This window comes from Dermacentor andersoni, chromosome 5 (genome assembly GCF_023375885.2).
Source record: "Dermacentor andersoni chromosome 5, qqDerAnde1_hic_scaffold, whole genome shotgun sequence".
Taxonomy (NCBI): Eukaryota; Metazoa; Arthropoda; class Arachnida; order Ixodida; family Ixodidae; genus Dermacentor; species Dermacentor andersoni.
This window is the reverse complement of record NC_092818.1, coordinates 107,419,979-107,444,039: the sequence shown is the minus strand read 5'-3', so window position 1 is coordinate 107,444,039 and position 24,061 is coordinate 107,419,979. Positions and strand designations below refer to the sequence as shown.

General features: G+C 47.8%; 1 protein-coding gene across 1 annotated transcript in view; it reads left to right on the top strand.

Annotated features, from left to right (window-relative positions):
* The first annotated feature begins 919 nt into the window (after positions 1 to 919).
* LOC126531016 (ATP-binding cassette sub-family G member 1-like) overlaps positions 920 to 24,061 on the top strand; it is a 79,977-nt gene continuing 56,835 nt past the window's right edge. Inside the window, exon 1 of the mRNA XM_050178375.3 lies at positions 920 to 1,500. Within this exon, the coding sequence (XP_050034332.1) occupies positions 1,362 to 1,500 (139 nt within the window). The 5' untranslated portion in view covers positions 920 to 1,361. The remainder of the gene's footprint in view (positions 1,501 to 24,061) is intronic.

The window sequence follows — 24,061 nt, the reverse complement described above, 5'->3', positions numbered from 1 at the left end:
AATAAAACAGAAACAATTTGAACGAAATCTGTTAATGTAGAGGCGAGGGAGAAAATGAAAACGCGACGCGTATCGCTTCATTAAGGCTTCGTCACCGTCACATACTGTAGTTAGCTCACAAAGCCGCGGAAAAGCATGGCGACCGGCCTGATTGCCGGAAGGCTTGCGAGGTCATTCGTTCGACGTAGTTCTCGAGTAGCCAGTTTCACCCGGAACGAGCACTTCCTGCGCGGCTTCACGGCCACGGCGACGCGGCGGCCAACGCTTCGCCAGAGGGTTCACATTCCTCCCGGCCTTCCAGCGCCGCTGTGCATTGAAAAAAAGAGGAGGAAGCCGACACGGTGGCGACGTGCACGCGCCTTCTTGCAAAGATAGTAGGCAGGCACGCACGCACGCAGGGTGTAGTATATTAGCGTGCAGGCATCGGCAACATCTGCTGCGGGCACAGCGACGGCCGCTGGATAATCGCCGTCGGCTTCGACGCTGCCGGGGCTGCGCGGCGGCTAACCTTGCGACCGCGCGCGCGAGCCTCCGATCTGCCAAGGTCGTCGCGGCCCGACGCCGCGCGAACGCCCCGAAGGCGCCTCGGGGGCAGCGTGTACAGCACGCGCCACGGGGGTGGAGGGCGGCCAGTGGGGGGTAGACGTGTCCATCCTAGCGGGCACATAAAATACGTAAGAGGCCGCGCACTTCTCTCTTTTTCGTCTTGCCTCGAAAGCATCGGTTTCCTCCTTCTCCTCCGTCGCTGCAAGCGTCGTGCTCGTCGCCTCACTCGCCGGCGCTCTCTCCGCGAAAGCGAGGAAACCAGTTTCCTAAGGATCGGCTCGACGTCATAACATCGCCATCCTTCCCCACTTCCCCCTTCGGCGGCCAAACCCCGTCGCCCCCCTCCTGCGTGTCTTTCCCCGCAGAGAAAGGGGCATCCATGTAATCAGAAGCGGTACTGCGGCGGGGGGGTAGCTGCATCGCGGGCGCCGCCAGCCCCTGTCCTTGTCGCTCACACACAACGCAGCCGCGTGCGCGTACGCACAGCTGACGTGCCTTCCTCCGCATTCGCCTCTAGCATCCCTCCTGTGCTCCCGCGCTTCCCGTCGCTCTCAAGATCCTGCGCGGGCCCGTTCGTGTGTTTCTTCTTGCGCGTTACATCTACCGTTGCGCCACGTGCGACGGTGCTTGGGCGGTCGAGCAGCGGTAACGGCGCGCCTGTGGACTGCGCGATTTCAGTGAAGTGACGTGTTTGGCGAAGCCTGGTCGTCGTCGTCGCCGTTGGGGGTAAGCGGGCACCGATCGAATTGGCGCCTTGCCTAGCGGTGTTCTCGCGTGCACGTCGAAACAGGAAGACGAAACCGAAGGGACCAGACATGGATAAGGAGCCCGTGCTCCTCACCATCCAGCCGCTGGAGAATGGCAAGCTGGACGCGGTCTACTGCAACAACGGCTCCGAAAAGAGCCTCAACTCGCTGCCCGATATCGACAAGAACTACTTGGTGGCGCCCAGATGTGAGTTGGGGCATGAGGGCCTGAGCCTTCTACCTTCTTGTATTTTTCTATGTAATATACCGCGCTTCTCAGCTAATGTTAGCCAAGTTGATGAAGGAAAAGAAAAGGAAGATTAAAAAAATCACAGTGCAAGATACGATTATATGACATAGTTCTTGATCGTCAGAGGTCTGACGACCGAACACTATAGGTCTTATAATAGTACTTTGCGCCGTGCTTTCTAAATGTTCTTCTTGTTTAGCAGCTTTACTAACGCTAGCTCGGACACCCTATATAGGATGCTTCTTTAATCATGGTTCCTTTAGGTTGTCATTTTCTGTAGCCTGAACGAGGAGTACTAAAGCGAGTTTGATAAATTAAGTGGAGGGAGGCATATTGTGACAACCACATGTAGTGTATTTCGGACGTATCCCAAGCGCAGCGTCAACGCGCACTGCGCAGCCACGGCTCTGATGTAACGACTGGTATGGAGTGTAGTTTGTCGCTATTCTTTGCGAGAATCACGAGTCAGTGCATTTAGGCAATTAATATCGCGTGTGCTTTGCGCGCTGTCACCGACGCTGCGCCAGTCAGGCGCCCGAAATACGCTGCATGTAGTTGCCTCCATAAAGAAAGCAACAAAATCCCATTAAAGAAAGGCGTCAAGCAGGGAGATGCGATCTCTCCAATGCTATTCACAGCGTGTTTACAGGAGGTATTCAGAGACCTGGGTTGGGAAGAATTGGGGATAAAAGTTAATGGAGAACACCTTAGTAACTTGCGATTCGCTGATGATATTGCCTTGCTTAGTAACTCAGGGGACCAATTGCAATGCATGCTCACTGACATGGAGAGGCAAAGCAGAAGAGTGGGTCTAAAAATTAATCTGCAGAAAACTAAAGTAATGTTTAATAGTCCCGGAAGAGAACAGCAATTTACAATAGGTAGCGAGGCACTGGGAGTGGTAAGGGAATACATCTACTCAGGGCAGGTAGTGACGGCGAATCCGGATCATGAGACGGAAATAATCAGAAGAATAAGAATGGGCTGGGGTGCGTTTGGCAGGCATTCTCAGATCATGAACAGCAGGTTGCCATTATCCGTCAAGAGAAAAGTGTATAATAGCTGTGTCTTACCAGTACTCACCTACGGGGCAGAAACCTGGAGGCTAAGGAAAGGGTACTACTTAAGAGGACGACGCAACGAGCTATGGAAAGAAGAATGATGGGTGTAACGTTAACGGTTAAGAAAAGAGCAGATTGGGTGAGGGAACAAACGCGAGTTAATGACATCTTAGTTGAAATCAAGAAAAAAAAATTGGGCATGGGCAGGACATGTTATGAGGAGGGAAGATAACCGATGGTCATTAAGGGTTACGGACTGGATTCCAAGGGAAGGGAAGCGTAGCAGGGGGCGGCAGAATGTTAGGTGGGCGGATGAGATTAAGAAGTTTGCAGGGACGACATGGCCACAATTAGTACATGACCGGGGTTGTTGGAGAAGAATGGGGGAGGCCTTTGCCCTGCAGTGGGCGTAACCAGGCTGATGATGATGATGATGACGAGTTGCCGCTCTAGTGTCTCGGTAATTCAGCACGTGCACTAGCGGTGTGCGTGCTCTGACGAAGGATGTGTGGCTTCAGTGAACAAGAGCCCGTGAGCACCGAGGTACGATACCGAACCAGGACTGCCTTCCTGCGTTTCAGGCGCCGGTGAGAAGCGAATTTGCGGGCTCAAATTTCGGATAGCGTTCAGTGTCTTCATCGAAGGGGCGCTAAATGAATATACCGTATACATAACCAGCTAGATTACAGGCTTAGAGCTACGAAAAATACAATATGAGCTACTTTTACTGAGATAAGGTTTCGTACGACGCGAGTGATGTCGAAGTAAGGCGGCGCACCTGCTTTCAATTTTCCAAAGCAGCTCAGGTGAAAGAATAGTTCACCTTTCAGACCTGTTTTTTTTTTTTCGTTGAGAAACAGCGCTAATGCTGAGGGAATGTTGAACATTTGCCTAACTACAGGCCTACCTAAAAACCAATTAGGTTTCAGCGTGTTCATATAGTGGCCCAACAAATTTCACTCTGTCATTGAGACGCTATACCAAGAAGGCCCCTCACACTTGAGGACCATTGACTGCGTTAACGTAACTTACTACGGCGCTTGGGCTTACCAGAGCGGAGGAAGCGGACTGACCACAATCAAGAGACGACGCTTAGTTGATGGCATCCATCAACGACGCACTTTCGCTTCCGTCTCCATTTACCTCTTATTACCACTGAGAGACCTTTTATCACTGGACAGGGAGCCTCAATCTAATAAGTATGGTTATCTCTCTATCTCTATCTCTATATCTCTATCTCTCTCTCTATCTCTCCCTCTCTCTCGCTCTCAAAAAAGTAGATCGAGAGATTACTGTCACTTTACGCCATTTGAGAACGAGCTGGGTTAAATTTCTCGTTTTCGAGGGACGCTCTCAAGCCCGCAACTTGAGTTTTATGAGAACGCTGTTGCTGGTAACGCAAATACATTGTTAAAATAGCCCACTTCGATCAATTAAGGCGGCCAACGCCGCCAGAGAAAGGCAAGAAGAGATACTTGTCGAGTGAGATAGAACCTTTTTTGTGTGCGCTGTTTTTATAAATGTTTTCATTGCATTCCTGATGGTATAAAAAAAATTCTCGTGGTATAGCATCCATGGCAGACTTCGAATAAAGAGAAAATCTAAACCGCCGAGACACTTTCAGTGCCTCACATTTATGCAGAAGGAAGCAAGCGCTATTCTACACTTGACGCAAGGCTGCATCCAGCGTAAAAAACAGAAGGAAAAGAAAAAGCAGAGAAACTAAAACAAAACGAAACCAAGCCCTTGAAAAACGGAGAGCCGGCGGATCACGACAGAAAGTGCTCCCGACTGTTTCGTTACTGCATAACCTTGCATCGCTTTTCCTCTAAACTGAGCCGGCGGTTGCCGATACCAAAGTGGTTGGTAAAGTTGATCCCGACTGTTCATTATTACTTACTGGGAAGAATACGTACCCGGAGATACTAACCAACTAGCGGAGGGACTAACCAAATGAGTTCTGCAAAAATCCGCAAGGCGTACCTAGATGCATAAAATGACGTACAATTTATTACAACATAAAGTTTCAAAGGAAACCCGTCACTCGGGCTCCGCGGGAAAAAAAAAAAGCATCGCAGACCTTTGTAAAGAAATTTATCCTGGTCCGAGAATCTAAAGCGAGGCCACAGCTGAATCAGCTCATTCGCTGCACGAACGGAGCTAAGCTGTCCTATGCTGATCGACGGAAAATAAGCGCACAGGAAGACACACACGAACAGCCGAGAAAGACACAAGAAAGGCACTATCCTGTGTCCGTCAGTGCCTGTCCTGTGTATTTCTCGGCTGTTCGTGTGTGTCTCCCTGTGCGCTTATTTTCCGATGATCTGCAGTGCACCATCTAGCCCGTATGCAGACGTTGTTAAGCTGTCCTATGTGTTTATCCCCTTGTTATTCTTGTCTATATTTGCGCGATTCTTTCTCCAATATGGGATAACCCTAGAGGTTAGCTGTTGGAGCTCACGCACGAGGCAGCTTACCCATTAGGCTGAATCTGAATTCATTATACTGAGAGGCTGTGCATTAGGTGTTATCCCCTTTGGTTAGCTGTTTGTTGGTATAGAAACTATCGCGGTTCGGTGGTTGTGTTACATTTAGCTGGATGCCTTTCATTCATGAAAGACAAATAAATGACCTCTCTATGACACCGAGCATGTCCAACCAATAATTAAGTAGACCAAACTGAGTTGTTCAATCATCAGTCACTCAGCCTATAAAGATTTATATGCCCATGACAAACCGACATGTTGTTATGAAGAGCGCTATCGCTCAAAAGGCCTTATCGCATTGGGAGGTTTAATGAAGTAGCAGGTAATAAGCATTTCCCAGCCACTGCACCAGATTCCCCAGTTAACGCTATAGACTTACTACACGTGGCCTTCAATGTCTTCGTAAAACAGTATCACGCAGTATATGGGCCCGCTACCATACCCGTGTTTCGCACACTCTTGTTGACGAGAATGGCCTCTTGGACCAATTTGTAATGCAGCATAAGTAAACTTCGCAACGCGCAACGTTGTCAACGCTACAAATAGCACCACCTGTTGCACAGACAAGGCGTAGCCTACTGCAAAGTCACTGCAGAGGGTTCGAAGAGTTATGCCGGTGGCGAGCTTAAGGGCCCTGACCTGAGTTTTGATTAGAGTCGCCTCTGTGACAAATGGAGTTCATACGAGGCCATTACATGTGCAATTATTAGTTTCGCCACAAAACGCCAATCATGCTCTAGTCGTGGCATTAGTGGGCCATACGTATTTTGAGCAAGCAATACATATTAGAGGAGGTTGTTTACCTGTTATTGCTGTTACCTACAACTACTTCATGCACTACGAAGAGAAGAGTAGTTAGTGCCGCTTCAAGGCACAAAGGTATATTCTAAATTACGTACTAAAATGAGTCTGAAATCACGTACTTAATTTAAGTGCAGGTTACATGATATCCCTAGGTGATAGTTTTGATGGAAACACTAATTTATTATTTTTTTTGTCTTAGTTTCGGCAGGAAATTTTGCTTCACACAAGAGAAGTTGATGGTTAGATTGGCTTTACGGCTAGCCTAAATCGACCAACCACATGACATCAGCTCGGATATTGGCAAGCAGTAATTCAGTAGCGACCCGTGGCGTTGTTGCTCAATGCGTCAGAGAAAATGTAAGTCAGAAGGAATTTCGCACCAATGAAATTCGCGCGCCGTTGTCCTTTCGAGAGCGACAGCATTGCTACTCTGAGCGGCAATATTTCACATCACTTGCGACTGGCGTCCTTAACAGTTAAAGTGCATCGCGAAAGGGAACGCTGGAGATCTTTCTTTTTCTCTCTCTTTCTTTCTACAAGGACACTCGAACTGCGACTGCCGCAAGGCACGCCGGCGTGTGTTACTCCCCAGTGGCAGGTGCGATGAAATGTTAGCGGCGTGTGGCGCGGCAGTAGAGCGATGTCCCTCAGAGCCGACGGCGGTCGTAGAGGGGCCCGTGCACGTTGGTAGGGTTTGCAAACAAGCAAAGTTCTCCAAAAGGACGGTACGTTGGGCACGTTGGTGTTCCACACCGACACTACTGACAGCGCGTAACGGCACGAAGTACACAGGAAAGATAACACGGACGATAGTCATCGTTTGTCCGCGTGCCCTTCTGGTGTACTTCATGCGGTTTCGCGCTGTCAGTAGTTTCAAATGAAGTGCACCCGATCCTCCTTGACCGGGCGCAGCCTTGGCGACGGTACAACGGTTCTCCAGGTGCCGCGGAAACTCGCTTTGATGCGAACTGTATAGTACCACTGTCCCTCTCGAGAAAAAAAAAGTAGAACTGAACGAAACTTCGTCGTTTTAATTTCTTCGGTGCAGGCAATCGGCACGGCGCCACCGTAGCAGCGAAGCGAATAAAAACGTGCGCGGAGTTTTGATGTTCGATCTTGCTGAATGTCGCCAGCGCTGTCAAGTTCGAGCAGTTTAATGGCGCGAAGTTGAGACGGATTGACTCGGAGTTGTGACGCTGGTTCAGGCACGTCTACGTTCCGTGGCGGGTTAGCTCCCTGCATGCAGTTATCGTATGCGGGGAGCGAGCCACATCGAGCCTGACGCGCGCTCCTGCCTGCCCAGCGGGCAGGGTGTTTTGAACCGCTCGAGGCATTCGTTGTCCTTCTTGCACGGCAGACGTTCTTTTTGTGTATGCGGGTCGATACACGCAACGTCTGACGTCAACACGGGCGTACGCGACGGTTACTCGAGCTATGCTAAGCCTGACTTTGTTGAACGTGTGCCGAATCAAGCTCCCCCAATATTGCTTATCTTTTTTCTTATTGCTGCCGGCAAACTGAACATTAGAATTGAAATCATTTCGCTTGCGCTGCGTCGAGCTAGAGGAGGGTGACGCATAGCACGAAGGTTATAAAAATCTGTCCTTTCTAGCTTAGAGAAAATGGCTATTTGACCTGCTGAAGAGCACAGCTGGTAAAAATAAACCGTTTTGTTTGCTACCAGCAACGACACGCTGTCTACTACCTTGTGGAGAGGACATGTGAACTACAGACGACAATATCAGGCAGGCGCTGGTGAAAAAAAAAGAAAAAAAGGCTTTGAAAACAAAGAGATTCCACTTACAACTAGTGAGAGCAAGCATGCAGTGATACTTAGTGTACATGAACGAAATTTCAATGGTTGCTTTCTTGCAGGCTTTTGCAGGGAATTTCCTTCTATCATGGCCAATCATTTTATGTGATCTACTTGAAAACAAATATTGAAATTCGTTCCCTTTAAGTCACCCTGTCAAACTTGCACGCGTGTACACAAACTGGCTCGTTTCACACTTAGCGCGAACAATGCGCAAGAAAAGGCCACTGTTCATTGTTGAGGCCCGAAGGCATTATTCATTCCTTTGTGTTTAAGTGTGTGAACTGGGTAATGTGTTTCTTGCTTCAAGGTTGCTCACTTGTCACTTCTCTTATTTGTACACTAAGACCGGTAGTTTGCCGTTTGGAAATTGTCACTTTTTTATCACTTTGCCCTCCTCCCAGGACGAAAAATGCAAATTGAAGCATATAGAAGCTTGAGGCTTGGTACACGCGTAAAAAACAATCTGCTGTGTTTTTTAAGCGTATATTGCCTGTTCGTACATTGGAGAGAAAGACAAGCGATATGTTGCGTTACCACGAATAACCGTGTTTCCGTTCACCCGCAGCATGGCGCCGCAAGTGCTTTTTATCGTCTTCTGAGAGTAGAATATATTGCACTCCGCCTCGCCAGTGTGATCCCTTTGGGTGAAAGTCGGCTTTGATTTCTTTCCATGTAATAATTCCTTGTTCGTTGATATAATGAGTCGGTATTCAGGCATGCCTCCTGACCACGCACAAGTTAATTGCACTCACCTAAAGAAATTCTTGAAGTTGCCGCCTAAATAATTTACCTAGCTACGGACAGGAAGCAAATTATTTACAGACTCGTAAGTCGTGAAAAAAAAAAAACTTGCATTAAATTGAAGCGCGAGGAAGAGAGAGTAAGATGACCCTTACATTGCTCCAATGATCTTTTGTTATCAGTGGTTTCGGCCAAGGCATCACCTGCGGCATTCTTTACAAACCTCTAGACTCCTTAAATTTCGCCATCGAATGCATGCTTCATCCAATGCATGCGGAAGAGAGAATGAGGGTGTGAGCAACGGAGTGGCGGGTCACTTTGGCGATTATCGCAATGTGTTACGCCCTATAGCAGTGTAATCTTCGAATAGCCGCATTGAAGTGAAACGTTGACTTTGCAAAGTGCATTTAGGACTCTCAACAAAACTGGTGTCGAATATGTCAGCTGGTTTGCTTATCTTTGACATGGAGGCATTCGCATCAGGAAGGCACTCCTGCACACCCTCTAGAGTCTGTGCAGGAGTACTTTTATCTAGGTCGATTGCTTACAGGAGACCCTGATTATGAGAAGGAGATTTAAAGAACAAAAAAAAATTGGGTTAGAACGCGCACGGCAGGCGTTTGCATATCTTGGCTGGTAGCTATCGCTGAAAAGAAAATGGTGCGATCATTGCATTCTATCAGTGCTAACATATAGGGCAGAAATTTAGAGGTTTACATAGAAGCTCGACAACAAGTGAAGAACCGCGCAAAGAGCGATGGAACGAAAAATGTTAGGCGTAACGTTAAGCCACAGCAAGAGAATGGTGTGGATCAGAGATCAAACGGGGGTAGCGACATTCCAGTTCACATATTATTATAGAGAAATAGTCGATAGTAGAATAAATGAACCCGGGCAGGCCGTGTTATGCGTAGGGCAGGTTGCGGGTGGGCCATTGGAGTTACAGAATTGGTGCCAAGGGAAAGAAAATGCAGTAGAGGATGGGACAATACTAGGGTTATCATGAAATTAGGAATTTGCTGCAGCACGTTGTAATCGGCTAGCGCAAGACAGGGTTAATTGGAGGTCGCTGGGAGAGGCTTTTGTACTGCAGTGGGAATAAAAATAGGTTGCTGCTGCTGTTGATGATGATGATGATGATCATCATCATCAAGTAAGCTTTCGAGTAAATATCAAAATTTAAGACCTGGTTCCCTACGTTCCACTATCTTGCATACAATCTATATACATGAACGACAGCTCCGTTTGTAGCATGACATCGTGTGGAGGAGTTCACCTCATCTTTCTCCGAAGGTGGGGTGAAAGGGGGGAGGGGGGGAGCCCCGGGAAGACGTCCGACCTTTGGCATATATGTTGGTCGGGGTCTAAAAAACCAGCGTAGTGTTAGCGTTTTAAATGACTTGGTGGGACCTCATCCGTGTCTTGCACCGGCGAAACCTTACAAGGCGAGTCACGTGTCAGCATCGAAGTACAGACTGATCAACGGTAGCTAACTTCATGTTCCATTGCGTGTTACCTGTGCATCCATATTCGTGGACGTACACCTAAGTGCTCGCGTTCTGTACCAGTGTGACGCAAGTGGAGCCTATTGCGGCTTCTTTTTTTTTCTTTTTCTCATTCTCACCCTTCTGGAAGTTTATTACCGCTTTTACTTGTTCCACGGCACTGCACTACACAACCGTAATCAAAGAACTTCATCACGTCTATAGCATCTTCGAGATCGTCGAGTTGCCAATGGATTCATCGCGTGTATAATTATGCAGCATCACGCCTCTTGAACCCGCGTTGGCGCGGGGTGAACACGCTTCTAAGAAAAAACGTCAGGCTTCGGTCACCTCAGGGCCACTTTCTTTTTATTGCCCAACCCTTTGCACCTAGTGGTATCGTCTGTCGGCCTCATGAGAATCGCACCTACGTGGGTTGCTTTCGAATGGCCCTAGGCGCTTGGTGGGAGCGTCATGCAGCGAGGGTGCTTATGCAAATCGCGTGGACACATCGTGCTTTTCTGCGAGTCGTTACTTCATCCTCGTTACGTCGTGTATCCATGCCGACACTGTTATATTACCCCAACCCTTCGTCTTCCTACCTCATGTGTCGCAACTGGAGGTCTAATACTATATGTCGCGCTGTTGGGGTGGTGCGTTTTACTGCGACAACGGTTAGTGGTGTCCTACTTCATTACACTGCAGCCTTCAGCATTAGTCTGCCTCACACACACGCGCAGACGTTGAGAGCATGCGTGATTTCATATTGACCCAGACATTTTGAAATGATGCATCACAATCGCAAGAATACGAAACATCGGCAACATCTACGTTGGCGAATTTCTTCCCGTGCATTCCAAGACAGGTCACATGATATGCGACTACAATGAGACCACCGTGGGCTCCGGAACGTTGCCTTCATGTTAGTTTTTTCGTCACCTTCACCTCCATGTTTTTCGCGGTCAGTGACCACAATTTCATTTTTTTAGTAACACACTGCGTATTTCGTCTCAAATTATTAGAAATATGGGATTCGGGACGAGACGTTATAATCTTTACTAATCAAGCTTCGTACGTAGCAGCGATGAACATTAAAGTTGGAGTGATCGCCGTCATTGCTGTGGTTAATCGACAGAATTTTACTAATCACTGTTTTAGGCCACGACCCTCAGGGGACATGTAATTGTAGAATTTAAGTCAGCCAGTAATCAAAGCCTATCCATTTGTTAAAAATTCCTGCGCTATGTACGTACAGACTATATACACAGTCTGCAGCGACACGTGTTAATGTTAGATTTCACATATTTTTGCACTATCAAATAATGTGCAGCACGTAAGTTCGCTAATTCTAAAATTCTTCACGGCACGTTTAAGTACGCGTGTTTTCTCTGAACTGGTGCTCCAGTTCCGTCCAATACGTTGTGCTTCGTGTGCTAGCTGACTTCAATTCTGTAATTACAACCGGCCATACAGCTAACAACGTTAATTGAAAGGGTAACTATTAACAACTTGACTGATTAATAGTTGTACTGGTGATTATAGTGCGCAAAGCTCAGGCCCTAAGTGATCTCATTGACATGATTAAGTGATTAGTGATGGCTAACGCCTCAAGACGACACTGAGGCTATGAGACGCCGTAGTTGAAGACTCAGTGACTTGGTTTTTTTTTTTTTTTAACGTGCACCTAAATTTATGTACACGAGTGTTTTCGCATTTCGGCCCCATCAAAATACGACCGCCGTTTCCGGGATTCGAACCGACGATCTCATTCTCAGGAGCAGAACGCCATAGCCGATGCGCTACCGCGGCGATCATCACTAGCACCGATTTTAGCCCACAAAGAAATAATCATTCCGTTCAAGAATTTTCAATTATGAATTTCAACCATGATCTGATTATGAGGCTCGCCGGTGTGAGGGACTCCGGATTAATTTTGACCACCTGGGGTTCTGTAACGTGCACCCAGTGCACGGGCCTTTTTGCATTTCACCCCCCAGGGAAAATGTGGCCGCCGCGGCCGGGATTCGATCCCGCGCCCTCGGGCTTAGTAGCGCAACGCTGTGGCCACTACGCCACCACGGCGGCTGAATCGGTTTGTCTCGAATCGCCTATTTTGCAAGACAGTTGTCGCTGTAATACGCGGTGTATCCTGATGGCACAATTTTGATGAATGTTGGACCAGGTGGACCTTCTTCTGGACGGTGCTAAGTCGCGGGACCTGTCGGACGACTTATGGTGCGAATTGGCAAAATGCAATGTGGTGATCAAATGCTGAGCCGCATTGAAATAAAAAAGCCGAGGCTGCTACAGGGGCACATCGGAGGGCTTCAACGACTGCGTTCGTCGGTTAGTATGGCGACATTTCGTACTGAAAGCGCGTTGAAGTTAGCGCATTTTGTTGTCGTCTCCCTTCTCTGGCGCTAAATATGCTTTCAATACCAACACGCCCAACAAATGGCAATGCTGACATTTTGTAACCTGTCTTGGTCGTGGCGACCTGACCGCTGTCAGAATGCGACGAAGGTGATGAAACAGGCCCTTACCGCATGCGCGTGACTAAGCGGTACGATCGCGTCGTGGGACATAATATTATTCGCCATATTCGACACAGTCGAATAAATCGAAAGAAGTAAGCACTTTTATCTGAGGTTGCTCAATAGATGGATTGTTCCGTTCCTTTATTTGTTCCAGGGGGTAGATTTCAAATATGATGTACACAACCTGGGAAAACACGGGGAAGGCGTGAGATGGAAATCCAAAACGATGAGCAACAGGAGAACAGGGTGAAAGCCGGAGCCAACGTTTCGACAAGTGGAATTGTCTTTGTCTACACATGTACATATGTCGCCTTGAAAAAGACAAGTCCACTCGTCGAAACTTTGCCTCCGGCTTTCACCTTGTTCTCGTTTTGCTCATGTACGCGACCTGTAAGATGCAAGTCCAGCGAACTGCAGTACCACAACAATCACAAAAAAGTGGTCAAGTTTCACTTGCATACAGTTACATATTCAATGGCATTGTTAAGACGACATGTACAATGATGTATCACAGATATGCAGGCGTGTACGATGTATATGCGACAAAGAGGATTACATATCTACAACCTTGTAATTTTTAATATTATCACGAGCGTAGACCGCACGGCGTGCAAGCAGCGCCAGCAGCTTACTATTTGGTCTCGTCCACCGATTAAGGTGATCTCATCTATATAAGCGCTGTGTACTCAGAGCTCCATGCAATGTCACTTCACCAGACCCAAATTAGGGTACCCTTTAGGGTTACAAGTTGGAAAGGGCACTCTCGCACCAGTGACCCGCGGAATTTGGGCTGATTCGAGCACGTAGACGCATCTAGCTTCAAGTACGCTTTCGGAACAATGGAGCATGCACCTTAGACTGTGGCTAACAGATAAGAACCCATCTCCTTTCAAGCGTGATCTTCCGGTGGTCTTCAATCCACTATGCGGTTCGCAATTGGCGTGTTCATTAAAAAAAAGACACAGAAAGATGCATGGCGGGCGATATTCCATGGAATGCAGTGACGTACTGTTGGTGTCAACGTAAGAATTACAAGGTTATATGTGCATTGTCTAACTCGAGCACTATTTGCGTAGATCACAAGAAAATTCACCCGTAGGCACCCGTACAACTGTGTTATGTATCAATACCGGCGCATACATTGACTAGAGTACTACGCACCGCACATGCAATACATCGTACTTCATATAAACAAAACAAATAAAGAAGCAAACAAAACAGTAAATCTGCGTACAGATTGGTCTTCGTGTCTCTCGTTTTAGGAAAAAATCTGAACGACTTAGGCAAATTTTATGGGTGATCTCGTTATCACCACTTAATCATAGTGTAGGAACAGAAAGCCCACAAAGAATTGCCAATTAATAAACAGATGACTGCGTTGATGTCGTGGCTACCATTGTCGAGTCTATATGCCTGATGGCACTAGTACAGTCTCTTCTTCCACCTCGCGGCTATATGAGTACTGTCCACTACAATAACTTACTTTTTTAGTTTGAAACAAGCAGCTTTCATTTTCCCAATTGGCCCAACGTTTCCATTAGCGGAGCGAAGTCATTTAGCTCCGAGCGGACTCCAGCAGGCCCGCGGCTATCTTTCAGAATTAAAAGGTAGGTGTACTGCGTTTTTGTTGGAGGAGCTTGTTCGTAATTCTTTGGTTTTCACCGACTATATACCACGTGCGCCCATTGCCTGAACCGTGGCAACGAGTTCCCGCATCGTGCCTGCTGCAAGTCGGTGCAGCTTACGTGACTCGTGGCGAGGCTCTCTAGAGTTACAATCATGGCTACAAACTCTAGTGAGCTGATCCTTACTTAAGCTACAGTAGACAAACGATGACAGTGCCTGTACATGGCCCACGCGATTAATTGCTTTAACCACTTAGGCGATCTTACGGAAATGCATCTGTAGTTGTGTAGCTCGTATGCTGAGCGTTTGGGCGCTATGCGGTGATCCAATACCATAGCTGTATAGAGGGCTGATTGGCGGTATTGCCGGGGTAAGTGTTGTGATGTAAACGAAGGTTTTTCACTGCAGAGGTGTATAACATTGGACTTTACATCCACAGTGGCGTCTAATCAGCTAGTGAGTTTTGCTGCGCAAAGTTCTTGACCGCATTCCGACAAGAATTCCGGCCTGCTGAGGTTCAGACACGGTGGGTTCAGGCGCGCCCTTAGTGACCACAAGCGGTGAAAATTATTTCGCGGCTCTCGGCTCGACATCATCCTCACAGCCGAGGTGTAAGCTCTGGGATGTCAAACCGAGCAACCTTTGAACGTTATGCCCCACAAAACACAGCGGAGGCATGAGGAGACATAAACGTTGTGTTCACGTGCCTTTTACGATCCTCGAGTCGTTCTTGAATCACTGCGCCTTTGCGTTCCTTGATGCGAGGTATCACAGCTTCCTGGTCAGTTAACGCACGGAATCTGTAATGATTTAGAAGCGTGCTTCTCAGGTTTAACTCTCCACTTAGCCTGCATGACTAACGCATAGAAACCCTGAGTAGATTATAATAAAGAAATGTGTTGCGTGCCTGTCCTCTCAGAAATTTAGGCACTTCAGTTTGTCCGTTTAAATCAGAGCATTCTGAGTGACCGGCTCAATGCCTCAATATTTTTCTTTCTCCTTCGTTTTTTTTTTATGTAAGCCTTGTTTTCAAACATTCAAAGCCAACGTATTCTGATGCGAAAGAAACGGGCTAGGGTGTTTGTGTTTCAAGGCTCTGCCAGAAGGCCTGTTGTTTCTTAGGAGAGGCACGTAACACAGAGACAGTTTGTACCATGTGCACCGCCGCGTCCTACACATCGAATCTGTATTCGAAACAGGCGGCAATCGCGAAGCGTAATCTCGCGACTGATACTGAGGAGCGCGATTGATCGTCTCGGCCGCATGACACCCAACCGAGGGGCGGCGTCCTTCGGTCCTAGTCGGTGACGCGCCTGGAGCGATTCGTCGAAAGATATATCGCTCCGTACAACCGCCGGGCATTCCGCTCAGACTTGCGCGGCGTGTGTTTTTGTGTGTATTCGGAAAGATATAACCGCTCTGGCCTGTACATCCTTTGAGCGGTTTACGGCAAGGGCTTTTTTTCTTTTTCTTTCTTTCTTTCTTTCTTTCTTTTTTTTTTATGCTCTGCGCGCGTGAGCCACTTCACCGAATCTTGATTCTTTCCTTCTTACATCTCTCTCGTCGAATATATTGTATTTTTTAGTCACTATTGGCAAGCACAAGGCGGTGGTTTTTCTGGCGTTCCTGAATAACGAGAATACTCGGCGTATATAGAAAGAAAACATTCTGGAGGGTGCATTGGAAGTTCACAGAGATAGATTGGGGGTGCGTGTCCTCACTGATCGTGTAGTTTTGATTCGTGTCAAAAAAAAGAACAGGAAAAAGTACTCTGCGAGGTATACGTAAAGACATCTGAACGTCTCAGCGACTCGGGGAGAAACCGTGCTTCAATGAGAAATCCTGGGAAACACAGCGTCACACGATATGGCACGGCTAAATCTTGGAGCACCTCTACGTGAAAAAAAACAAAAACAACTACGATGAGCTTGCGGGTTTTCTCGACACGGATCAACGTGCTCGGTGTGTCCGTGCGATCATTGGCATTTGGTGGAAAAGGAAGCAGCCAGGGGAAAAATGCAACTACATCCAAATACTGCACGCCTGGCTGCTTACAGTGGAGCCAGACGAAAGGGCGAAGATGGACTGAGTTCCAGGGAAGTAGGAGACCACACCGAGCGAGCTTCAGGTTTGGAGGCAATGAAACAGAGGACACGAGACCCAGCTAGTGTGCTACTCGACAGGTGCACTTCAAGAAACTTCGTGTGACCTCGAAGAACTAATTGTTCACTGAAGTGACGGGCTTATATGCGCACATACAAGACCTCGTAGCAGGAGACAGTTAAATTTGGCAGCCTGAGTTCTCTCGAACCACCAAGAATCTGGCGTCTCTCGGTGGTGTTATCTTCCTTAGTGAAATTGTTTTATACTTCGCTATCACTAATACTGCTTCGCCTTTCCAGAGAAACTGCAGCATCTCTCTCTATATATCTCTCTTTTTTTTTCTGCTGCGCATGAGTGCTTTTGATTCTGATTTCAGGTAAATCCGGCTTGGCGTCATTTCGGCTACTGAGTGAAATAATTATACAACGTATCCCAACTACCATGCACCAAGACTTAAACAAAAAGGCAATTACGTTACTCCATGAAAACATAATGCATATTGTATCCAGAACAGCGGAGTAGGCGCCCACACTTCTTTCGTTACTGAAATTTAATTAGGCAATTATACTTAATTATGTAACTCGAAAGCTACTGTTGTAATTAGCAAAGTGTTAATGAAGCATCTGTAGGCACCCCCAAATGACATCTAACTGCGGTGTTTTAAGCGACGTACTGATTGCATACATTTTTTTTTTTCGACTGGTAAAGAAACCCTCACGAAAAATGAAAAATACCACGTGACTGCGCTCCCACAAGCATCATAAAGCAGCGCCCTCCAATAAGCTGATTGAAAGCAACTGCTTTGCCTGTCGCAAACTCGAAGAGATAGCGCATCACCTTGATAATAGTACGGAAGGAGCACCAACAGCGGGTTTCGCATCTTTACAGCTATTCGTTCCTCTCTACGTCACACTTATTATTTGTCCCTCAAGGACGACTGATCACATTGATAACAAAAGCCCCTTGATAACGCGGCCGAAGCGCCGCTCTGACCACGCACGAAACGCGAAAAGCAATGGAATACTCATAGAATGTTTTAAAATCCCAGCTTTGTTCGTACCGCATCGACAGAGTGCGCGCGCAGCTATATATTGCGCCAGAAACTTGCTTCACATCAAAGCCAAATACAAGTGACGGCATTATTTTTCATGGGAGTGTATATGCGCTGCAAAAACAAGTTCGCGGCAAAAATAAACGCGAAATAAACAAACCGGAAAGCGACCAACGTGTAGACAAAAGACAAAACCGATGCGTTCAATAAAATAAATGTACGACTTCTAGATGTGCCGAATGGGCAATCGTCCCGGGACATCTGCACACACGCAAAAAAAAAAAAAAAAAAAAAAAATATCCACGCAGAACTTTCTCTGGGATTTATTTGAATGATGCGTAAACATTTCGTAGTACTGACGTGGTGTTTCGTGGTAGTATGCTGGAGTGTTTCGTATAATTGCGAGAACGACTGCGAAAGAACCGCGAAGCGGAGAAGCGCGGTTGCAACACCGAACTGTTAAGTGAGACCTGCACGAGACGACGTAAAAGAGGTTGAGTAGAAGCAATGTTCACTGGTGTTACAGACAGCCCGCAGCGGATGTAAACTTGGGATGAAATTACCAGGGAGATGTAGCAAATGAAGGAAATATATCGTATTTTCGCGATCCTAAGCACTCCCCCCCCCCCCACCCCCCGCCTCTATTTTCGCGAAAAAGTTAGGAAAAAAGTTTGCATGAGAATCTAAGCACCCCCCCTATTTGTTAAGAAGAGCGCGTAGCCAAGGCCGCCAAACGCGCTTGCTCACTCTGGAATCATTGCTCGGCGGACCTGCAGGCACGCGGTCGATGCTTCTGTTGGACGGGTTTCGCGGCCATATTGACCACGGAGGTAAAGACAAAGCTTCGGAACATCAATAGCGACGTGGTTGTGATTCCGGGTGGCATGACGCCAGTGCTGCAACCCCTCCACGTTTCAGTCAACAAGCCCTTCAAAGCCAATCTCCGACAGGAGTACGAAAATTGGATGCGAAACCCTGACGGGAAGAAGACGCCGACGGCAAAGCTGCAGAAAGCGTCCCTATCAACTATCGCAAAGTGCGTTTCGGGATTTCGGACGCGTGGAAGAGGGTCCAAGTGGACGTTGTGGTCAAATGATTTAAGAAGTGCTCGATCACAAACTTCGACGGAACGGAAGACGACCTGCTGTGGGATACCGAGAGCAGCGGTTTAAGCGGTGCGACGAACTCGAGTGGCAGTGGTAGAGACTGAGCATTCTACACAAGCGGTGGGTTCACTGTCTGCACCGACTTTTCTTTTGAATGTTTGCAAAATAAAATGTTATTTCTCGCACCCATCTCGTCGTGATGTCGCAGCGAAAAGAGGGAGGAGGGGGGTCATTCTAGATTTTTCGAATCTAAGCACCCCCCCTCATTTTGGGCATCACAATCGTGAAAAAAAGGGGGTGCTTAGAATCGAGTAAATACGGTATTTGCAACATTTATTAGGTAAACTAAACCGTTATGAACCGTGATCAACCGTGTTCCAGCGGCAGCTACGACTGGCGCGACGGCGCGGGCCGTAGATTGAAAGTGATTTGCGAAAGCGGCAGAGTGCGCCAATGTGCTGAGAACTCCGTGAGCGCTGTGCGCTCGCCGCTTTGTTAGCGCTGAAGCGAGAGGCAGCACGCAGGTGAATTCGCTCGCTGCTGCGGGCGCTATGCTGAAAGTGATCGTCTTACGCGATGGACGGAGGGGTGGTTCTTCCGTTGGGTAAGGATGGAAATGCTTACGCATTTAAGACTATCAGATTTCAGTGTGCCCTTATTATCTATGAATTCGTAAGCGCCGTTGAACACCAGATGCTGCACAGAGGACGTGTTCGAATAGGTCTCCTTCTGCAGCTACGCAGTGCTGAGTCCGCTTCATCACGTCTTCTGAGGCTTTCTTGAAAGGCTTTCTGAGCTTTCTCTGACGCTGGAATTCTGCGGCAGACATCCGTTGTCCTTGCCTTGAGCTCATCTAAGGTCGTCGTCTCAAACATGTAAACGCTAACTTTCACAAAAACCCAAAGAAATAAATGGACTGTAGAGAGGTCAGATGACCTAGCCGGCCAATTTACAGGCCCGCGCCTGTAAATTCATTCCATTGCGCATGAAAAGTCTCATGCAGCCAGTTTCGTGCTCGGCTGCTGCTGTGTGCTGGTGGTCCATTTTGATGATGCCACAGAAATCGAAGACGTCACAGCGGGACTTCGCTGAGAAACTCATCCATTACTCCTTCAAGGATTTCGTCCACGTAACGCTGTGCAGTTTATGTGTGATCGTAGAATATGGGAGCGATTTCAGCACCGCCATAAATTCCGAACCACACGTCGAACGATCACTGATACTGGTGCTGAGTGCGCTTTACCCTGTCTGGACTCTAGTCACTCCAATAGTGTGCATTAGGCAAATTTACCTGGCCGTTTCTGCACAATTGGCCTCATCTGTGTACATGTTGCTAAAAAAGTCCGCTGACTCATCGGCTTTTGTGAGGACCCAATTCGAGAAATCTAGACGATTGCGCTGGTCCCTATCTTCCAAGCAGTGGTGCAGGATAACGTGATACGGGTGAAAGCAAAGTCATTTGGAATCCTCCTAACTGATGACTTGGAAATTAGTACGTGGGCTGCCACGTCCCACATGCTAGCATGAGGGTTTGAGGCCATAAATGCTAGAACATCCGTGCGCAAGCTAGGACTCAAGGATTGAATCCTCCGCCGCGCTGCCGGTTGGTCTCAGGTTTTCATTCTTTCTAATGATAATCGATGCGTTTGGTCCACTGCCACATTTTCATGACTGATATATATTTGCAGCCTTCCTCTTGTTGCCATTTGCAGCTCCCAAGGAAAGGATCCTGTTTTCATTGTGCTCATTAGAAAAAGGACGAAACAAAACGCACCTCTATACCTTTGCACTGATGTTATCAATTCGCTGTTGTGGTTACAGGTATTCTGGCAAAAAAAACCGATTCGTGCACTTTATCTGCGCTAAGACAACAGCTATCATAGCTTGTTTCCGACTAAAACCGAACGCGACGCGTTACTTCATCTGGAGCGCGGCAGATAAGGAACTAGCTCGATCCCGAAGTTTTTCTTTGTTTCCTTTATTTTGTTCTGGCTAACTCAGAGAGAGCTTGTTCGAGGGCGCTGCTTTATGATGTGGATTGGAGCGCAGTCACGTGGTATTCTTTATATTTGGGTATATTATGTTTGGGTTTATGTATCAGTCGGAAAAAATTAGTACACAAGAAATTTGTACCGAAATACCGCAATTATATGTCCCTCGGCTGTGCCCACAAATACATCACTGACATTTTGATATTTAGGATAGTACGTCTGAAGTTAGATAACCAATTACGATTGCCTCATGAAATCTCAGTAATGAGGGAATTATTGGCAGCTACTCCACTATACCGGTAACAATATGCACTAGGTTTTCTTCGAGTAATGCATTTGCTCTTTTTTTATCAATCGGGATGCATGGTAGTTAATTTGGACACTCTGTATATATGTATGACCTCTGCGTGCAGGTGACGATGTTTCTTTTCCTCATAAATGTTGTAAATTATTAGAAGAGTTTACTTTTTTCATGAGTTGTTTGCATTGCTTACTGGAAAAAGAAGAAATACTGAGACACATGTCAATCACGTGCATTTCACACGCCGCTGATCAAAGACTCTGTCGAAGGGGTCACTGAAGTCTGCAGGGTTTTTAAGCGTCAAGAAAGTACGCAAAGCAATTTGAAGCAAGGTGAACATATAGCAACATATTCATTATCTAGGCATAGGCTATCCGTACCTTTAGAAATAATTTTTAATTGGCTACCTCCTTCTCTTTTAAAAACATAATAAACTTTTCTGTGTGTATATTTAAATATATTGGGCATGTGCATGGTGTTTACAGTGGAAATTTAAAACAATGTTGAAGTGCGAAAATACGGAAGACGTAGCCGCCGCTCGTGCTTCTAATGCGCTTGTCCTCCTAAAGTCAGGATTTGCAGAAGTAAAGCGAAATTATGAATTAGAAGCCGTGCACGTCCGCCCGTGCGAGCGTTGAAGTATAGCGCGCTTCAACGCATTTCGGGTTGCTACGAGCATATCTATACACCGATCGCTCTGTAACACGTGCAGTATGAGTTTCATCAATAGGCACTACTATCCTCGCTTAGCTGAGCAATAGGACCTATAGCCGCTGGCTGCACTGCGTGGAGCTTTCAACAACATCTCAAAACCAGCCAGGCAAAGCCTGGGCCATCTTTATATACTCACGCACAATCGTGAGCAAAAGTAACGGACCCCTGCGAGTGTGTAACGAAAGGCATGCCAGCACCACTTGGCGCCAGGCCGTTCAAGCTCGTGTGTCATCAATTCCGGCGCAGTTCGCCAGTGCGTTCCTCGGTATTCGTCGAAATGGCATGAGGGTAACTTGTGTCTACACAGACACGGCTCCATGCATGGTGCTCTGGCGTTCCAACTCAACGTATTTTGCCAAGAATAGCGCAACGACATGGACACCTCCAGGTTCTTTAAAATATTTGGCTCTATCGAGGTGGTGCAGCTTTCGTAGCCTTACATTCACAAGGACGGGACTATCTAACAAAGAAAAGAGCAATTCGCTGTACTGGTGCTGGTCACTATATTGGTGACCTTGCACACATTATCATCATCATCATCAAAAACATTTATTGGTTTCTGCAGGATCGTTTGTTGTAGTCCGTCAGGGTCTTCTTGGACGCTCTTCACTCGGTTTAGCATAGGTGCGGTCCTTTGTCTAGGGTTCCAACGGCCTCAGCTGCCCTGCGTGCTCGCTGCACGAGACCAATTTGGTCCTCGCAGCGGTCGTTGGCCAGCAGTGCCTCTCATTGCTCCGCACTTGGATTTATAATTTTGAGGACTGCTGTTATAAGTTGGCATTCCCATGCGGTGTAATACAAGGTGGGCTTTTGACCGCACCCCGGGCATTTAGCTGCGTATCTGGTGGGGTAAATTTTACTTAGTAAGTTTAAGTCGGGGCAAGTTCCTGTCTGGAACTGCCTCCTATCAGTGGCGCCCGCCTTGGTGAGTGATCTATAGGGGGGAGAATATCGTATCCTGGTTCCCCTGTAGTGTGCCAATGAAGCCGAGTCTTCATTTGTAACAGGCGGTAGACTTCCGAGTGTGCATTCTTCGGCTGCTCGGATTGCAAACCGACGAGCTACCCTCTCTGCCTCTTCGTTCCCCGACATTCCTGCATGTCCTTGCTCACAGGAGCCTCGAGTACACGTGCCGCTAATTCGCTCTTGCCTTCGCACTGTACAATCTTTCCGACTTCAGGTCTCGTTTTATTTTTGTTTCCCTCTTTCAGCTTTGGCTTCCAGTGAGGTCGGGAAGAAATGCGTGGAGAAACGTGGGGCAGACGAACCACACGTGTTCTCAGCGTCACACAAACGGCCACTGCCTGTAGACGTAAGAGCTGTCTGGAGGCAAAGAATGTTCGAAATTGGAAGCGGCGTGATAGGAATACGGCAATGAGACAAAACAAAGATATATACCCGCGAGGACGCCAGCTCCCCTTTTATCGGTCACTCCATATCCCGGTGCGCCCTGTTGGGGGTGCCGCACGTGGACTTTAGAAAGCGAGAAGTGCTGTTTGTATATTCGCCCTTGCAGTTCAACGTGCGCACACTTAATAGCGCGGCGACCTCGGTTTCGGGAACGGGGCGGCCGCGACACAGATGGTATTTCTTTTTGTTAATGCTCGTATTGAGATTAACGAAGTGCACGTGACTCGCCTTCATGCAGACGCGCGGCACTGTTGGGATGGCGCGTGTAAGCTATGTTGACAGGCCATGAAAGTGTTGCATACATAGACCAATAGTTTTTTCGTGTTTAGTTCCTTTTAGTTGCGCACCGGAAACATGATTTAACTTACCCTGTGAAAGTCGGTGTAAGCGGAACTTAGGTGAGCCGGTAAGACGAAACGGCGCGTCGCGATAAGGGATGCGCAGCGGAGTTTTGCACCGAGCGCGTCCCACAACCGCACCCAAGCACGACGGTGGGCCTAACTGAAGCCCGACACAGTATTATCACCGACGAAAACACCTAACTTTCGGAAGCCACACAGCTTCACTAAACACAAGCATCTAAGTTGGGCCTCATTAAGCCAACTGTTTTCCGCCCAAAGCCAGCAGCACAGGAAAGATATCACATTTCGTGTTTTCCATCCGCCGCTAAGTGACGTCACTCAGGCGATGCGGGAGCCTCCCAACTGCATCGCCAAGGGCCGCCGCCCTTTCGTGCGCGCAGATTTTTTTGCTCAAACGACGAAGCTGCCGCCGTATACAAATGACTCCTTTAATTCTTGCGGCTGTAGCCAAAGGCATAGAATCGCGCTGGTACGGCTGGAGTACCCACTTTCGAGACCCGCCGCCGGACTCGCTTCCTTCATTTTTAACAGTGGCGAAGCATCTATTCGGCGAGAACTCACCAGCGGCCGACTGGACCAGCCGAAACCACAGGTTGGTGATAAAGAAAGCTTCGCTTCAAGATCAACCTGAGTGCGCTTGTTAGGCATTGCGAATGCACACATGGATGAAGGCGCGACGACGAATATGATCGGTGGCATGTAATGACGACTCTGTAAAAGGGCAAGTCGAGCGTTCACGCTCGCGGAGCTGCTATTCCGATGAACGCTCGAGATGCCTTCACGCCGCCGGTGCTGTCGCAACTGTTGGCGCCGCCGGCACCGCCGCCGTGTTGCCATGGTATCGACACGCATGCCCGGCCGGCCCGCGCGTGGAGTGTTTAGAAGGTCGCCAGAGACGCGCAGTGCATTTTCCTGCAAAAGCGACG